Here is a 19,064-nt window from a genome sequence, read left to right as displayed (position 1 = left end):
TCTCTGCCTCCTGCTCTATTCTTTCTGATTAATGTCTGATGTTTGGCCAGAGCCATGTTCTTAAAACACGGGTTTTAACCTACCCAACCCTTCCCTGGCAGAGTGTTTATTGGGTCCCACCACCCTTTATGGAGGTTTATGGGAAATTAAGTGAAGTTAGGATCGAGATGATAGCGGGAAAATGTGGTGTGGGTCATTAATAACAACGCATTTAATTGTAAATTGGGGTTTACTTCAAACCCAAAACTGTGGGTTTGCTTTTTTAACCCATGAGCACAACAGGAAATGAATGAGTCAAGCTTCCTAGTATCTAGGGTCCTCTAGGTTGAGGCTTGATCAAATCAGCCCTGACTGCCCGGACCTGCCACTTACGCAGCAGACTGCCAGTGGTCCCAGGTGGTCACGGCCTACAGCTTCCCTTGCTGTGCTGTTCACATGTGGGGCTCAGAGACATTCCCCCCAGAGAGCAGCGTGGGCTCAGGGGGTGGGGCCCAGCCTCCTAGGGACTGTGTGTCTTCTGTGAAAGTGTGGACACTGAGGCGGGGAGATGGATATATGTTGGGTAGACAAGGCACACCCTGACTATGGCTATTTACAAAGTTGGGAAAACACAGTTCTGTTGAATTTCCTCTTCAGTCAGTGGTGGCCCATTTACCCCCTCTCCTTACTAAGAGGAAGTTCCATTAGCTCACAGAAAGACAGCATCACGCATTCCTCAGCTTGGAAAAGCCCTTGAAGGAGATTGCTCAGTTGAAGAACAGCCGGGGCCTTCTGTTGGCGACTGTAATCTGAAGTCCCAGGAAACCTGCAAGTGTCTCATCAGCCCTAGCTGCTTGGAAGGACTCACTCAGTTTCTCCCAAGGGCCTAGTGTGAGTGGTTACAGAGCAGCCTCAAAGCAGAGGTGAACCAGCGCAAACTCCTACTCATTCCACAGAAACGGAGCAGGCAGGGTCCACACCATGGGTTGCATCTTCTGACTTCCTTCTGTCCTGCAAGCTGCTCCTTGATCTGTCATATCCAACCACACTGGCTGCAGTTCCTTGAATGCAATTCCTTTTACTCTCTGAATCTTTATATTTACACCTCAGGGGCCTTTTCCATACAGAAGAAGCCATCGCTAATACCTCATTTCCAGGAGAAAGTGACCAACGCTACTTTTCTTTCCAGTCTTGACAAGGAGGGCTCTAGGGCAAAAGCCTGAGCAGGTCTGAAATGGTGTGATATTAGTCAAGTTCTCTGAAGATGATAGGATCAGCACTTCCTCAGAACTAGTTATTTTCTCAGAATGAATGGGTTAAGGCAAGATTGGAGATGACACAGGGCAAAAGAGGTGAGGTGTCCCCATTTACCTGCTAGGGGATCCAGGTAGGACAAAGAGAAAAGCCACCCAGTGGCTGGGCGTGGTGGCTCATGCCTGTAATCCCAGCACTTTGGGAGGCCGAGGTGGGCGGATCAAGAGGTCAGGAGATCAAGACTATCTGGGCTAACACAGTGAAACCCCGTCTTTACTAAAAATACAAAAAAAAATTAGCCGGGCATGGTGGTGAGTGCCTGTAGTCCCAGCTACTTGGGAGGCTGAGGCAGGAGAATAGGGTGAACCCAGGAGGCGGAGCTTGTAGTGAGCCAAGAGCCACCACTGCACTCCAGCCTGGGCGACAGAGAGAGACTCCATTGAAAAGAAAAGAAAGAAGAAAAAAGAAAAGAAAAGAGCACACCCAGGAAGCTCAGGCCGCGGGCCTGGGTTTGTTCTACCCACTGGGCTGAGCATGGGGAGAAATTCAAACCCACGTGGGGTTTTTCATGGATGGAGCAGGCTGCTTCTAGAATAGAGTGCAGAAGGCTTCCACACGTAGGAGAACCACCACTGGGACACACCTCCTGGGTGACGGGAGCCAGGGACAGGGCTCCGGAGACAGAGCTCCGGGGAGGTCCGGTTTGCTGTCTTCCTGGAAAGGAGGGATTTCCAGGTTCTTCTCTCCACATCATCAGAACTCACATCCAAAACGTTGCATTGTGCTTTCCACCATTTCCTTTTCTGTCTTCTGAAAGAGCCCCGCTGCATACTCCTTATCGCTTTCATTTTCACCTGCTTCCAAGAAAAGCTGCCCATTTCTCTTTACAGCCTTAACAGCCAATGACAGCTATTTGCACATGGGGACCACCACATGCCTGGCACCATGTTAAACTTTTTATGTGCAATTTCATTTAAACCTCACAACATCCCCATGGGGAGTTGTCAACTCCACATGACGAGTGGGGAAATGAAAACCTGGAGGGGATAAGTAATGGGCCCAAGGTCACAATACAGGTAGCACAAGGACTCCCTGGGTCTGTCGGATTTGAGCCTGAGTCTTCGGCCCTGTTTCCTTAAAGTGACATCACACATCCCACCCATTATCACCCTCCTCATTATCAACAACCGAGTCCTCCATAAGCCACTGTGCCATCAGCAATCTGACTGGTTTCACACGATTCCTGTGGTCTTGACAATTTATTGGAATAAAAACCATGTATCACTCATTGACAGAGCTTTGTGTTCAAGGCACATTCATACCCATTTCCTCAGCAGAACCTCACATCCCTATGGATTAGACAAGTCAGTCATTATTTTGCAGATGAGGAAACTGAGGCTGCAAGAGGATAAGTGACTTCCCCAAGGTCACGTCCCTGGGAACAGCAGAGTCAGAGCTAGAACTTCAGGGCTCCTGAGATATCCAGAGTTCTTTCACTGTGCAATGCTGCCTCTCCAATAAATAAAGGAACAAAATAAATAAATAAAGCTTTCAAGGGAACCCTGAGGAATCCTCCCTCAAGCCTGTCTCCAGAGGGAGTTCAGTTGCCAGACTGGCACCTAAGAGCACTCTGGCAGAGGGGTAGGGGTCGTGGCTGGATTCCCTGGGCCAGAATGTCTGTTTTCAGAATGCTCCAGAGAACGGCAGGGCTCAGAGATGACTCTGGATGGCACGCACAGGCCTGTCCCCTCACAGCTTCCATGCCTGTGGACTGAACTGCCTTTGTTTGAAGACAGATTCCAAATGGCCTACGGGGAGGCAGGGCCCATAATGCCCCCTTCTGGGGCCGTGTCTGATACTGTCTTGGCATGACACCATGGACTCCCACTGGATCTGTTAGCCCCTGGCATGAGAAACAAGCCGGCTTGGTAGTCCATGGACAGTATCTACTTTTTCCCAGGGCCAGCTTGGCTAATACCCAGCAAACATGGAGGACCCCCTAAAGGTGGAGTCCTTATTTCACAGAAGGGGAAATTGAGGCCCTCTGACAAGTGGCTAGTCCAAAGTCACACAGCTGAACACCAAGAAGGCAGGGACCCCAGCTCAGTGCCCAGTGGCTTATCCTCTGGGTCTGTAGCTGGATATTAGCAGCAAACACAAGCACAGACCTCCAACCCTGACTCTCTGGGACTGGCATGAGCTGGTGCCCAAGCCCAGAGGCTGCCCAAAGGGCTGATATGACCAATACAAAAAACCACGGCTTCTCTGGAACTTGTCAGCAAGATGGTGCGGCAGCAGGGTGGGGATGTGAGTGGCTTGGCCACAGCCAGTGCCCCAGGGGAATGCCACTCCATTTGCTGAAGAGGGGGAGATATTTGCAGGTGGGCACCATAGCTACCCACCAGAGGGATGGGTTCTGAGCTGGAAGCCCCACCTGGGGTCTCAGCTCCCTTTGTCTCCCCCCGGTGAATCCATTATGATGTGTTTGAGTGTCCAGAAAATATATACCTTAAGATCTTCCAGTGACAGGCTTCCTGCCTCAGAGGCCTGATGGGGGGAACCCATGTGACCACCCCAGAGATCAAACTCGGCCTCCATATCCTCCTTTTTCCCCTAAAAACCACCCCAGCAGCAAGGCCCTGAAGCTTCCATTCCCATAGCCCTTCTTCCTGCTGGAGGCCCTGATGCTTGGGTGGCGTAAGCTTGGAGGTCTGGCTCTGAGCTGACTTCAACCTGGCGGCCTCACCACAACAGAAAACCCCATGGTTCCCCTGAGCAAATAATCCTTTATGATACAAGAAAGAGTTCCGAGGAGGGAGAAGGTCCCTGCCTCTCTCAGCTCTGCCAGAGTCTGCAGGGCCCCAGTCAACAGAACGGGTCAGTGCCCCCCACACTCTGCACTAGTTCAGTGAGTTGACCTCCTCCTGCCCCAGGCATTCTGACCAGCCCTGCAGGGCCTGACTGGGGCCATCCCCAGTGGACTTGCAGAAAAGCACCCAGACTGCCTTGTGCCTTACTTTGGCCTTGGTTGTCCCTCCTCCGGGTCCAGGCAGAGGAGCAGGCATGGTTAAAACCAAAAGCAGCCTCTCAGCTCGAGTCACTCACTAGAGTGCAGGCTAGAGATGAGGGGCAGGGTGACCAGGTCTGAGTTAAAGCTGCCCAGGAGACCACCTGGGGCTGCCACACAGCCTAGAGGGGCAAGGTCATGGGCAAAGCTCCAGTCAGATGTTCCCAGGTCACTGCAGTTGCTCAAGGCCAGGAGTGACCATTCCTCAGTGGGCTGGTTCCACTGTTCAGTTGGGGCCCCCGAGGAAGCCAGAGTCATTTCTAGGGGATCCTGTTTCAAATAGCCCTTGGCCAGGGCTGGTGGATGCAAGCCTGCTTCGTCATCCAGGCATCCCCTGAATTTGGGCCCAAGGTCACCTGTCAGGGGCAATTCTTCCTCCAGGCAGCCTGTCTTGGTTGCCTTCTCCTCAGCGCATCTGGTCTGCCTCAGGTAGCCCCGGAATACCACAGCAGTTGGGTCTTGTTCCGCAGGCACCTCAGGCTCTGGGGGACTGTCGTGGCCCAAGGCTGAGCCACCCTGTGTGTCCCCAGCCTGGCCCTCAGAGTTTTGAACTAGGCCAATGCCACTGTCATCCTGGCCCCTGCTGTCGCTCCCCACCTGCTGCTCCCAGGTGGGCCCAGTGCTGGGGCTCAGGCTGGGCTCCTGCAGGCAGATCCCGCTGTCCGTGCTATTGCTGCTGCCACTACTGCAGCTGTCGCCCAGCTCAGGGGGCTCTCCGTTTCCCAGCGTTCTGTCAGCCTGGGGGTGAGGGTCAGGGAGGAGGAACTGGGGCTCTTCAGTCTGCAGGGATGGTTTGGTACTGCCAAAGCCACTGTCCGTGCTGCCATGCAGGTCCGAGTTCCTCAGCTCTGGTGACACCTTCAGGAAGGCCTCCTCATCAAGTGGGTGGATGGTGTCTTGGGTCTCTGGGGAGGGACGCTGGCTGATGAAGATGAAGGCGTTGGGCTTCTTGAAGAGCTGGGGAAGAGAGGGCAGAGTGAGCGAGGCGGGAGTCACCTTCCAGCACCCATCCCAGTGCTGCCGGGGAAGGCCAGGCCCAGGAGGAGAGCTCCACGGAGGGGACTACAGTCTTAATTACACTGCAATGTGTTCTGTTTTGTTTTCAAATCCAGCTTTCCTCCTAATGCTATTCCCAGTTTGGCTCAGTCCAGATACATAAGAAGCTTGTATTCTTGGGCCCAGATGGAGTAACGGGCAGAACCAGGGTCTGCTGAGCATGGTGAAAACTCTCAGGTGGCTCCATCCACAGTGCTTTTCAAACCTGAAAGCAGGCTAGACCCACCTAGAAGCGTGTTTCAATCTTTTTTGACTATGACTCAAAATCAGAAATAAGTTGCATAATGATTTGTATATATACCCGTATGTAAATCACTGAAACCAGTTTCACAAAATAATACTCATCATTAGGAGCTGTGCCACAATATTTCTGCAGTTCTTATTCTAATGTATCCTAGTCTACGCCCTCCTGCCCATTTCATTTTCTAAAATCCTGGATGTCAGACACCAAATTAATTTCTCTATGCCCCCAGTCATGACTCACACGAACACAGTGGCTGCAGTGTGGGGCAGTGGCACAGGTGTGGAACTTGCAGAGAAGAGGCTGCTCTCTGTTAATTGCCAAGGGTTTTAAGGAAGTCACATAACCCCTCTGCCCTAGCCACACTGGTGTTCTTTCTGTCCCAGAACACATCAAGCACCAGACTGCCTCAGGGCCTTTGCACATGCTCTCCCTGGTGCTTGAAATGATCTCAGCACTTTATATGGCTGTGTCCTGTTCATGGTTTAGGTCTCAGTTCAGATGTCACTTCTTTAGCAAAGCCTTCCTGAATACCTTGACTAAAGCAGTACTCCTGCCACTCTCTCCACATTAACCCTGTTACTTCTTCCTAGCACTTTGTTCCAACTATTTTGTTTGTTTTCTGTCTCTCACCATACACACACTCACTTACTCCACATTCCCAAAAGAACACAAACTCCTTGAGGGCAGGAACTGTCTAGTGTTGTTTACTACCCTGTCTCCAGAGTCTAGACTGAGCTGGCACACAGTAGGCCCTCCTAAGGTCTGCCGACGGACTCACTGACTCACTGTTGCACATCTACCCTCATTTCCTTGGTACATGATGATTCAAATGCAGCTCTGATTGGTTGAGTCCCTATTCCTATCACATTGTTTGGTGATTTAGGATGTGTCCCCTAGAGCCAGACTTCATGGGTTCAAATCCCAGCTCTGACTCTTATCAGCTTTGTCACCCTGATCAAATTACTTCCCCTCTCTGTGCTTTAGCTCCTCATCTGTAACATGGAAATAATGACAGAACCTGCCTCCTTATGTTGTAGTTAATGTGTCTACAGTGCTTAGAACAAAGTGTGGTATATAGAAGGTGCTCAATAAATATATGTTGAATTGAACTTTAACCTCCAATAATTCTGTAAGAGAAGTATTATTACGTCTGTTTCCTAGAGGAGAAAACTGAAGCTCAGAGAAGTTAAATGACTTGCACAAACAGTAAAGAACACATCTGGAATTCATACTCAACTGTCCTGATTTGAAATTCCTTTCTTGTCCAATAATACTTACCTTGATGAACTGTTGAAAGATCAGATCAAACAAGCTAATGAACGAGAACAAACTAATGAATGTGCCAATGCTCTGTGCATTAGAATTTATTCATGTGGTGATGACTACGATCATCAGATGAAGGGAACTGTGCTATATTTATCCTGAAGAGAAAAAACCCTCAAGGACAAGACAGTTCTGTGACCCAAAAGTACAGACGGGGCAGAGTACGGTGGCTCATGCCTGTAATCCTAGCACTTTGGGAGGCTGAGGTGGGCGTATCACCGGAGATCAGGGGTTCGAGACCAGCGTGGTCAACATGGGAAAACCCCGTGTCTACTAAAAACATAAAAATTAGCTAGGCATGCTGGTGGGCACCTGTAATCCCAGCTACTCGGGAGACTAAGGCAGGAGAATCATTAGAACCTGGGAGGTAGAGGCTGCAAGTGAGCTGAGATTGCGCCACTGCACTTGTCTCTCTTCTTGTTTTCCCTAGAGATCCCAGGATCCCTCTGGAGATTCCCCTTCCAGTTGTGGGGCCCCTGCCTTGCAGATGGAGCTGGGTCCTTCCCAGCTGATCCCCTGGCCATCATGCAGTAGTGCCAGCTATGGGGGCTATGGTGGGCAACCTTCGATGTGGCCTGAACTCCAGGCCAGAGACAGGCCGAGGTTTGGAAAATGCTGCCCAATCTTTGCAAGCTGAGTTTTGGAGGCTGGCTTGCCACAAATGTATCATTTGTCAGTACAATGTAGCAAGAGGACACACCCTAGGAGGGGAGGAGGGCTTGGCCTCCTCAAGAGCCCCTCCCTGCCCCAGCCCGCATCCCCTCTCCACTGGCCCAGCATCCCCACCGCCCCCCAGCGTCCTCTTTCCTCTGGCCCACTCTGACAGCAACCCAAGGACCAGCACTTCTGGCCTTTCCTTCTTTCTCTGTTGTCGAATACCCATGGCCACTAGCTGTGGGAAAGTGGGCTCCATCCCTGATGCTTCCCGGTTGTGTGGCCCTGTGTGTGTCATAATCTCTCTGTGCCTCAGTTTCCTCACTTATGAAAAGGGGTTAAAACTGTGCCTCATTATCAGAGATGCAATGCACAGGGGCTAGTCCATGGCCAACTACTAGTAGGTCATACCAAAATGGCTCGTGGTCATTGAGGTTTGTGATTCCATGTGTCTTATCTGAGCTACTGGACGGCAACATTCTTGGTACTGGGCTTCATGTTCACTTCCTCCCTCTGTCCCCATAGTGCCTGATGAGGGTATCTCCCAATCACACCAGGGCTGAGAGCAGAGGTGGGCTGAGGCAATGGACTGTCCGGGAGGAAAGGAGCTCCCTGCCCTCCTGGAAGCTCTGGTGTGGCTGGGAAGGATGGGGCAGTGACCTCCTTGCAAGACTCACCAGGACCCTGGGCAGCTTCTTTCGGCGCCGCACATACAGCTGGAGGGCCAGGCAGTAGGCCAGGGCTCCGGAGAGCAGCAGGACAAAGGCAAAGAAGATGATGACGTTGGTCACGGTGAAATCTGCAGGCCAAGAGAGAAGTGTTTGTGGCCTGGCCCCATGGAGCATGGTGATTCTAGTCATAGGACTCTGGTCTCATGAAATCCATTGGCCACTGTCAGGAACCACTCAGTGGCCCAAGGCAACCTACAGGCCACAGCTCTAGATGAGTCTAGGTTTCTGCAAATCCCCACCTGGTCTTCCAAACCATGCCCTGAAGGATGCCCTTAGGAGATGCGCTGACTGCTTCCAGCTCTCTGCACAGGACTCTCATCACAGCAAACAGAACGGCGAGGCAGGATGGTACAGCAGGTAAGAGTCGAGGCTCTGGGGGCTGCTAGATCCGGATTCAAGTCCCAGCTTCACCACTTACTAGCTGTGCAATTGTGGACGAATTACTTACTCTCTCGGAGCCACCAACCTCATAAGGCGGTTGTGAAGTACACAGCACTGACCATGTACCAATACCATGAGACTCTTTTAACTTTTATACTTATAGGAGGTAAATACTATCATTAGCCCCATTGTTACAGATTAGTATCCTGAAGCACATAGAAGTTAAGTAATTTGCCCAAAGTCATATACCTCAAAAGTAGTAAAGCTGAGATTTGAACAGAACTATTTCATGCATCAGTGAAAGAATGTATGAAAAACTCTTAAGGCTGCCTGATACCCACTTAGTGCCTTACTCTGCACTGAGACTTAAATGACACTGAGCTGTTGAATGTCCTTCATCAACTGAAATTTGTTGCAGATCTAGCAGGAGTCACTTTCGTCTTTGCCAGACCCTGCCCACACTGGACTGGGCCCTCCCAGAGCACTTCCTGTTGGCCTGATTCACTGGGCGCTGGACATCTCATCAGCTGTCCAGAGAGAGTTGCTTGTTACAGTCTCCTCCGTGCACACTGTATCTCCCCAGCCGGGACGCGAGATCCTCCTAGGCAGGACCGTGGCCTCCACGTCCTCTATTCTCTCCCTCCCCCTACAGCCCCGGCACCTGACTGACAGCCTGGAGCAGTATTTGCTGATGTTAGCAGCTCTGGTGAGGAGCGGAGCAGAGTAGGGGAAGTAAGGAGAAGCCCTTTGTATCCCTGGCTCTGAGGAAGAACAGCAGAAGACCTTAACAACAGGAACTAGCACAGCTGACTGACGACGGCCTGGGGGAGGGGGATGTTGTTGGGAAACATCACTGCGCTCCAGTGGGAGGACCCTAGATCACAAGAGACCTGGTTCTGCCACCAAGTCCTAGCTGTGCAACCCTAGGAAGCTGCTAATACTGAGTCTCAGTTCCCTCATCTCTAAAATGAGGACAGTAGGACCTCTCTCCTATTAAGGATGCAGAGTTATATGAAGCAGCACCTAACACAGTGCCTGGCACCAGCTTCCCGGGTGCACGCATTTTGGATTGCACCAGGCCCTCCCAGTCTCCCTCCCCATGCTGAGAGCAGCCCGGCTGACTCACACTGCCTGGTGAGGGAGATGCACTCCTCTTTAGACCACATCCCCTTGTTAGTTCGGGAAGTGACAGATGGTTTCACCTGGACACAGAACTCTCCCACTTCTCCAGAGGTTAGGAGGCTGAAGTTTTCATGTTTTACTTTCTTGTGTGTGAACTGGAACAAAAATGATAGCAATTAACAAAATCATTTTATTTCATGGCACACAGACACTGAGAGCTGGCGGGCCTTTAGAGGTGATTTCAGCCAAACCCCTTCAGTATCCTTTGTGTAAGATAACAACCCTCACAATTACCAAGGCAGCACATGATCTCTGTAATGACCACAATTTTATTTTGTATTTTAAAAGAAAAAGCAGTGTTTGACAGATGCTGAAGATCTCAGAGGGGGCTGAAATCAACTGTGGTGGAGAGGAAAGAGGGTGGATCGTGTAGATGCCAGCTCTCCCATACCAGGGGTGCCTTCTGTTAGGTTACATAGCCTCTCAGAGCCATATTGCTTCATCTAGAAAGGCTCTGGGTGCCCAATTGCCCTAGTAGGCAATGCCTTTGAGGAGCATCTCACAAGAGCATAGCTCTGAGGGCTGAGGTGGGTTCTGCTCCCTCCTCTGCTCACCTACCATCCCAGACCCTCCCTTTAGTCCACAAGCAAAGTTCCCAATGGCACACAAGGGTGCTTCCAGCCCAGGGGACAGGGAAGCCAAGGGAGCTCTGGTTCTGGGGCCTTGGGGAACTCCATACCGTAAAGTTTCCCGGCACCTTGCGAATGGCAATCTCATACTCTCGGAAGTGACTGAAGATGCTTTCATATGTGTCATTTGCAGGGGCCATCTTGGGCCTGGGGGGCTGAATCTTCCCAAGGATGAAGCCATTGTGGATCTCTAGCTTCACACTGCCAACTGTCAGAGTCACTAAATGGAGTGGAGTGGGGGGGCAAAACCATGAGACCTGAGGGCTGAGGAGGGCTTGGGTGTCCCCCCACAGACTTTGCCTCCAGAATTAAGCTTAATTAAAACCTAGGCCACAGGTTTGTCAGTGCGGCAGAATGTAAGGGCATCTTGGGGAGCACATTAAAAATACATACACCCTAAAATCAGATGCATCAACCAATGGAATATGACGGAGAGCCCAGAGATAAACCCACAGTTGATTTTCAACAAAGGGGCCAAGAACACACAATGGGAAAAGAACAGTCTCTTCAATAAATAGTGTTGGGAAAACTGTATATTCACAAACAGAACAATGAAAATAGATCTTTGTCTCACCCCTTACATAAGAATCAACTCAAAATGGATTAAAGACAAATGTAACACCTGAAACTATAAAAACCACTAGAAGAAAACCTGGGGCAAAGTTTTAAGACGTTGGTCTGGGCAAAGATTTCTTGGATATGATCCCCAAAGCACAGGCAACAAAAGCAAAAATAGACAAATGGGATTGCATTACACTAAAGAGCTTCTGCACAGCAAAAGAAACAATTACTAGAGTGAAGAGACAATCTATGAATGGGTGGAAAATATTTACAAATGTACATTGAATAAGGGGTTAATATCCAAAATATACAAGGAACTCAGACTACTCAATAACAAGAAAACAAATAAAATGTTTTTAAAATGGGCAAAGGACTTGAATAGACATTTAAAAGAAGACATACAAATGACCAACAGATACATGAAAAAATGGCCAACATCTCTAATCATCAGAGAAATGCAAATTAAAACCACAATGAGATACCACTTCACACCTGTTAGATTGGCTATTATCCAAAAGATGGAAGTAACAAGTGTTGGCAAGGATGTGGTGAAAAGGGAAACCCTTGCACGTTGCTGGTGGTGAATTTCTCAGCCATTGTGGAAAACAGTATGGATATTCCTCAAAAATCTAAAAATAGAACTACCATGTGATCCAGCAATTCTCACTACTGGGTATATATTACTTAATTAAGAATTAAGTAATAGAGTGCTTGGAATTTTCTTTAAAATGCTAAAGTAAATTTCATGGGGGGATATTGATGATCCTCCCTACCACCAATTACTTTAAAATTGGCCTAGTGTTTGCAGTTACTAAAGATATTGAAATTAGTGTATTGAAGAGATACCTGTATCCCCGTTCACTGCAGCATTATTCATGACAGCCAAGATGGAAATGCCCACCAACAGATGAATGAGTTTTTAAAATGTGGTATGTGTATACAACAGAATCCTGTTCAGTTTTGAAAAACAGGAAACTGAGGCCTGGCCCAGTGGCTCACGCCTGTAATCCTAGCACTTTGGGAGGCTGAGGCGGGTGGATCATTTGAGGTCAGGAGTCTGAGACCAGCCTGGCCAACATGGTGAAACCTCATCTCTACTAAGTATACAAAAGTTAACCAGGCGTGGTGGCATGTGCCTGTAATCCCAGCTACTCAGGAGGCTGAGGCAGGAGAATCTCTTGAACTCGGAAGGTGGAGGTTGAAGTGAGATGAGATCAAGCCACTTCACTCCAGTCTGGGTGACAGAGCAAGACTTTGTCTCAAATTGAAAAAAAAAGGAAACCGTCATTTGGGAAAACACAGATGGACCTAGAGGACATCATTAGCGAAATAAGCCAGGTGCAAAGAGATAAATACCATAAGATCTCACTTAGGTATAGAATCTAAGTAGAATTATTTTAGAATTCGATTCCTAGAAGTAGAGAGTAGAAGGGGTTACTAGAAGCTGGAAGGAGGCAGGTGGGGGGACGTGAATAGGGAACAAGGAGAGGGGTACCAAGTTACAGTGAGACAGGAGGAATAAGTTCTGGTGCCTATTGCATGGCAAGGTGAATGCAGTAATAATAATGGACTGTATATTTCAAAATAGCTAAAAGATAATATTTTAAATGTTTCTGGCAGAAAGAAATGCTAACTATTTGAGGTGATAGATATTCTAATTACCTTGATTTGATCATTCCACAAGGTATATATGTATTATGTATACATAACACTGTACCTCATAAACACGCAGAATTATTACTTGCCAATTAAAAATAAAACAAAAACTTTTTTTATAAAATGTTTTCAATACTTTACTGTTTTGTTTTTGTTTATTTGTTTGTTTTTTTGAGACAGAGTCTCCCTCTGTTGCCCAGACTGGAGAGCAATGGCTTGATCTTGGCTCACTGCAGCCTCTGCCTCCCAGGTTCAAGTGATTCCCTGCCTCAGCCTCCCTGAGTAGCTGAGACTACAGGTGCATGCCACCAGGCCCTGTTCATTTTTGTATTTTTAGTAGAGATGGGGTTTCACCTTGTCAGCCAGACTGGTCTTGAACTCCTGACCGCAGGTGATCTGCCCACCTCGGCCTCCCAAAGTGCTGGGATTACAGGCGTGAGTCACCGTGCCCAGCCCAACACTTTACTGTTAAGCATAATATTTACGGTAGGTGTGTGTAGATAGATACCTTTCTACAGGTTAGGACATTTTCTTTCTACTTTAATTTTGCTGAGTTTCTCTTTAAATGTTTTCTTTTCTGAATAGTTAATGTGATAAATTGCATTGATTACATTTTTATGTAGAAATTTCGGATAGACACAAAAGTAGAAGAGAATATAATGATTTCCAAAGTTCCAGCTTTAGTAATTGCAAACGCTAGGCCAATTTTAAAGTAATTGGTGGTGGGGGAGGGTCATCAATATCCCCACGTGAAATTTACTTTAGCATTTTAAAGAAAATCCCAAGCACTGTATTAGTTAATTCTTAATTACTTAAGTATGTATCTCTCACGTATCACACCTTTGTAAATATAACTACCATGCTGTTATCACCTGTAACAAACAAATACCTAGTAATATGCCCTAAAAACCATTTCATATACAAATATGGCAAGTTCCTCAAAAATGTCTTTTTATAATTGCCTTGCTCAAATCAGAATACAAAGAAGAACCAAACATTAAAAAAAAAAAAAAAATACAGATGCCCTGGACCCATTCAAGACACAGTTAGCTTGGATTTCCGAGCCTGGGCCCTGGAAATAGGTATTTGAAACACCCTTGCTGGGAAATGTTTCTGCACCAGCTGAGCAGTGCCCGGTGAGCAGGCACTGGGGAGCCAGTGACCTCCCAGACCATCGGCTCTAACTCTGAATCCTACAGCAAGGTCTCCGTGCACACAAAACTTTCTTAATCCCAACTGGTGGGATGCAAAATCCCATTGAGTTGGGGGCTTATCCTTTCTTCTTACCTCTCCAGAAAGGGATCCGTAACTTCTCTTTAGTAGCACTTCCCATTTCAAAGGGATGACCCCTGGGTGTTCACCCCTAAAGAAGCGGGTGGCTCACCCGAATTCTGCCTACTGCTTGCTGCCCTAATCTGAGTGTTCATGGATTCGCTTCCTCTCCCTGAACCCTCCCTCAAAAAACAAGTTCACAGGCCTGGACCTGGTGACTCAGCTGCCCCAATCCACCCCAAGACCTCTCTTCTGTAGGATAAAAAACTTCAGTTCCCTTTTAAATCTTAAACAACTTGGACTCTATTTTATCTAACGTTCTCCAAAGTCCTGCCCTGTTTGAGCAACTAGTTCTCCAGCCAGGGAGCCTGGCTGACGTGGTAAGCTATGGTAATAGACAGAAAAGCTCTAGACTAGAGTTCCTGGCTGGAAGGGACTTCAGAGACATGTTCTAAGTCAAGGGAGGAAAAGCACCTTCATCCACAGAGAAGCGGGTGTTGGTGATGGTCCAGTTGGAGTGCCGGCTGCCGTCCACAGCACGCACTCTGGCCCGGTAGCCATTGCTGCGGTACAGGTCCAAGGTCACCGCGGTAAGGTCATAGGACAGGGCGTGGCTACAGTTGGAGATGGAGTTCCAGGGCCCTATTCCATACCTGAAGAGATACGAGGTTAGGCACTGGAAAGGAGCTTGTGCTCAATCCTACCTCCTTTAAGGGAGACGCAAGAGGCCAGGAAGAGAGCTCCCACAGGGGGAGAAACTGGGACAGCCCTCAGGCTATATCCTCTAGTCCACGGCAGCTCATTGTGAGGGGTCTCCCTTGGTCCTGGGACCCTGTACCAATTTCCATGTGGTCTAGAAGATTTTTAGACAGGAATACGAGTAGTCCCAGCTCTTCCAGAAAGCCTTGCTAGCTCCTATAGCATAGCCCAGTCTCTCCCTTCTCATTGTGTTTGCAGTCATTAGGGTTCCCCTGTTGTCTGGCTATACTGTGGATGCTTCTCCTGCTTTTCCAGTAAGACAGAAAAGCCTTGGAGGCCAGAGGTGGTGGCTCATGTCTATAATCCCAGCACTTTGGGAGGCTGAGGTGGGCGGATCCCCTGAGGTCAGGAGTTTCAGACCAGCCTGGCCAACATGGTGAAATGCCGTCTCTACTAAAAATGCAAACATTAGCCAGGCATGGTGGTAGGCTCCTGTAATCCCAGCTACTAGGGATGCTGAAGTGGGAGAATTGCTTGAACCCAGGAGGCAGAGGCTGCAGTGAGCTGAGATTGCACCACTGCACCCCGGCCTGGGGGACAGAGCGAGAAGCTGTCTTAAAACAAAACAAAACAAAACAAAAGAAAAAAAAGAAAAGCCTTGGTGCAAAGACTTTTCTTATTCTGGAGTGAGCAAAGGCTCTGGTCTTTTCACCCAGAGCTCCGGCATATTGCTCAACACAGGAGTCTCAATCAGTACTTGCCCACTGCTGGCTTTGTGTCAGGGGCCCTCAGGCACTCACTTCATTAACAAGGCAGGTATCTTCCCATACTAGGGGAGTAGGGGACTAGGCAGGGATTCACTCTTCCCTCCCCTTCGCTCTTCTCCTTTCCTCACCTCAGGAGTGCCACTTCATAGCAGGTACTTTCAGACTGATTTGGGATGGGTGTCCAGTGGAGGATGTGGTGGAAAAATTCTGCTTCAAACCACACAGATGGCGGGCTGGGCAGCTCTGTCCCTGGGGAGAAGAATGTCAGTACCACAGCCCCAAGGACCCACCCCCCAAGGATGAGGAGGAGGCTGGGGATGGTGGCAAGCAATATAACAGCTACCATTTCTTGAGTGCTTTACTATGAGCTGAGTGCTGGGCTAAGTACTTTACATATGTTCCATTTAATTAGCACAGTAGCCCTACACAGCAGGCATGGATGACCCCAATTTTATCAAAGAAGAAAGGCAGATTCGGAGAGGTTGTGACTCACCTGAGGCCAGTAGAGCCAGTAAGGGGCAGAGTGGGCATATGAATCCAGATATATCTGATTCTAGAGCTAATGTGTCTCCCTAAATCACTGTCCTGTGCTGTCTATGATCAGAAGCTGCAGTGGTGGCTGAGAAGAGCCAAGCTGAGTCTGATGCCTCCCAGGGAAGAAGGCAGGGGCCGAGGGCTAAGCAAGTTGGCAATAAGCTCTCAGATGTGTTAGTCGCTGGCTCTGCCCAATCCCTGTCTCTGCTCTAGCACTATTCCTAGGCTTGACCCCATCCCCACACCTGGTCCCCACCCTGGCTTGGCCCAGGCTCCAGCTCAAAGCCATCTCATTAAGTACACAGACAGCCCGCTTGCTGACATCTGCCTGCTTCTCTTCACAGGTCTCCTGGGCTCCCCAAGCTAAGTGCTTGCCTCATTCCCTAGTTTCTAGAAGGGCTTTGCCTGTAGCCAGATGCCCAATCCCTGGCTGGGCAAGGACAGATGGAATAAGTCAGCTCTGGCTCTACACACGACTGAGGACATCCCCACAAGAGCTGGCACCCGTAGCTCCCAGGCAAGATACTCAATACCAATTCCTAGCTCCACTCTCCCTTTACCCCTAGTACACACCATTCACCATGGGAAACACTGCTGAACCCATTGTCTTCTTTGTAAGAATGCAACAAACATTTCTACTTTTAAGAGTCTTGCTGATCGAGCAGACTGAAGTATGTGCAAGGCCAATGGCTGGTTGATTCCCCTTCTCTCCTCCTTGACCCCTAAGTTCTCTCCATTTGACAGCGACTCTGCTCCGCTCCCTAGTTTTCTAACTTCTCGAAATCTCTCTAATCATGCACCTGTTTTTTATTTATTTTTTCGGGGATGCTGTCATCTGTCTCTTGCTTTCTTTCTCATACCGTCTTTGATCTTCGCGTCAGTGCCTTGATTTCGAAACATTAGACGGAAAGTGAAAAACGCAGTGAGTCTTTGTGGTGTTTGGGCTGCACGTCCCCGACTCAGCTCTCGATCACGTGAATGGCTGACTGCATGTTTTACTTTGTATTTTGGTGTCATGAAGAAGCAGTTTCGGTCATTGCTCTCTGTCTCTGCTCTTGGTCCCTCCAACTCCGGGCTCTCTCATTCTCTCTCTGGGGTTTACTTTTCTTAGTGGCAGCAACTTTGCCAGAGAACTGCCTGGGTTAGGAGCCTGAACTAAGGGAAGAGGGAGGCAGGTGGCAGCGGGAGTGAGTCGGGGGCTACGGGTGGAGCACGGGGGATCAGATCGGGGACATCAGGGAGGGATGAAGGTGAGATGGGAGGAGGACAGAAAGCGGTTAGTTGAAGGACTACGAGAAGGGAGAGTCAGGAGATCAAAATTATTCCCCAAGGGGACAAGAAGTCCCGTCATTTGAACCTAAACAGCAAAAAACCTAGATCTAAACTTAAGGCTCATGGAGAAGTGGGTGGATGATGAGGTTTGCGGGGTGGGGGTTTGGCCTCGCACATACTTCTCTATCCTTCCCAATCCGTCAGTTCCTGTCAGCCTCAGCCTCTTCCACTTCCACAACAGGTAAGCCTGAGATTCAGGTTTGCCAGAGTAAGGGAGCCCGGCCCGGCACCCGTCTCCCCAGAGGGCCAGCCAGCCAGGGCTCTCCACTGGATGGAGAACTTTAACGGAGCGGGCGCGGAGAGGGCAGGGCAGGGAAGGGCCGCGTCCTAGAGCCTTACCATGAGCGTCTGAGCCAAGACGGCGACTGAGGAACGCCGCCAGCAGCACTACGAGGCGCGGGAGCATCCTGGGCACGCCGCATCGTCCGGGGCCGGAGCCGAGCCGGCCTGCGCGCCTCCAGCGACCCTTAGGCTGGGACTGACAGCTGCGCCGTCCGCTCCGCCCGCGCCCAGCCGGGCTGACGTCCGCGGGGCGTTGCCTACAGACGCCCCGCCCCCGAGGCCGTGGATGGGGAACCACGTCCCACAGGGAGCCCGCCTGGGGCAAACCCAAGACTGTCCCGGGGCGGAAGCGGGCCCCGGCCACCCCTCCTTTCCCTTGCCCCTGGGCCTCCAGTGCCTTCGGGTCAAAGTGGTCCAGGTAGCCCTGCAGGCCGTGCGTGCGTGCGTGTGTGTGTGTGTGTGTGTGTGTGTGTGTGTGTGTGTGCGAGTGTTGGGGAGCAGGTGGCCAGGCACAGCCTCGCCCCTGAGTGCGGAAGGTCGGGTGAGGGCGTCCGACACGCTTTTGCTGGGCGTGCCACGGCTTGGAGTTGAAGATGTGGCCGCGGTCGCTCCAAATGGGGAGGAGGTAGTTGTAGGCGCTTGAAGGCAAGGGCGTCAGGATGGGGCTTTGGGTCTTGGCGTTGCCCCAGGGCCTCCGTGTGGGGGTCTAAGGACACCGATGAATGAGTACTGCGTAGTCACCTACCTAATTGTTGGAGGGGGGTCCACGACTAAGCAGTTTATGCAGACCTGCCCCCAAAGTCCCAGGAAACTGAGAGGCCCAAGAAAGAGGCTTTTAACCAGCAGCTTAACAGTTGAGCCTCAAACCGCGATTTTTTTTTTTTTAGACAGAGTCTCGCTCTGTTGTTGCCCAAGGTGGAATGCAGTGGCGCAGTCTCGGCTCACTGCAACCTTCGCCTCCCAGGTTCAAGCGATTCTCCTGCCTCAGCCTCCTGAGTAGCTGGGATTACAGGCAGGCACCACCACGCCTGGGCTAATTTTTGTATTTTTAGTAGAGACGGGATTTCACCATGTTGGCCAGGCTGGTCTCGAACTCCTGACCTCAGGTGATCCACCCGCCTCGGCCTCCCAAAGTGCTGGGATTACAGGCGTGAGCCACCGCACCTGGCCTTAAACCGTGTTTTAAACTTAGTTTTTCTTCTTTCCTTTTTTCTCTCCCGCTCTGGGCCTCAAGATATCACTTTGAGATAAACTGTGTGTATATTACCTCTCATCTTAAAATACAGCCTCAGGATGTGCTGTGAACATCCACTCCCTTTCCTGTCCCATACTGTACTCCTGTGCCTTATGCACGGTTATTTACCTACGTGCTTGTTAAGCACACGCTATGCTCTTATCTGGTCATATATTTCCTTAGATGCCTCAGGAGATGCATCCTGATAGGGACCAGGCACGTCCGGA

The 19,064-nt window shown here is 49.8% G+C and overlaps 1 protein-coding gene across 1 annotated transcript; it reads right to left on the bottom strand.

The window, feature by feature from the left end:
- Positions 1–2,477: 2,477 nt before the first annotated feature.
- Positions 2,478–17,822, bottom strand: IL10RA (interleukin 10 receptor subunit alpha). The gene is made up of 7 exons (XM_008021031.3): positions 17,661–17,822; positions 15,584–15,704; positions 14,464–14,642; positions 10,551–10,720; positions 9,816–9,966; positions 8,255–8,376; positions 2,478–5,257 (listed from the first exon to the last, which is right to left on the bottom strand). The coding sequence occupies exons 1-7, from the start codon at positions 17,725–17,727 to the stop codon at positions 4,331–4,333; spliced, it is 1,737 nt and encodes a 578-aa protein (XP_008019222.1). The 5' UTR covers positions 17,728–17,822; the 3' UTR covers positions 2,478–4,330.
- Between the last annotated feature and the right edge of the window lie 1,242 nt (positions 17,823–19,064).

This window comes from Chlorocebus sabaeus, chromosome 1 (genome assembly GCF_047675955.1).
Source record: "Chlorocebus sabaeus isolate Y175 chromosome 1, mChlSab1.0.hap1, whole genome shotgun sequence".
Lineage (NCBI taxonomy): Eukaryota > Metazoa > Chordata > Mammalia > Primates > Cercopithecidae > Chlorocebus > Chlorocebus sabaeus.
The sequence above is the reverse complement of the archived record's forward strand: the minus strand, read 5'-3'. Positions and strand labels throughout refer to the sequence as shown.

Excerpts from the sequence above, each read along its gene's own strand:
- IL10RA (XM_008021031.3), bottom strand. The coding sequence starts at position 17,727 with ATGCTCCCGCGCCTCGTAGTGCTGCTGGCGGCGTTCCTCAGTCGCCGT. Across the intron at positions 9,967-10,550 it reads AGGTGCCGGGAAACTTTACG|TTCACACACAAGAAAGTAAA; the intron begins GTATGGAGTTCC and ends TTTTTGTTCCAG. Across the intron at positions 5,258-8,254 it reads AGAAGCTGCCCAGGGTCCTG|CTCTTCAAGAAGCCCAACGC; the intron begins GTGAGTCTTGCA and ends TCTCTTCCCCAG.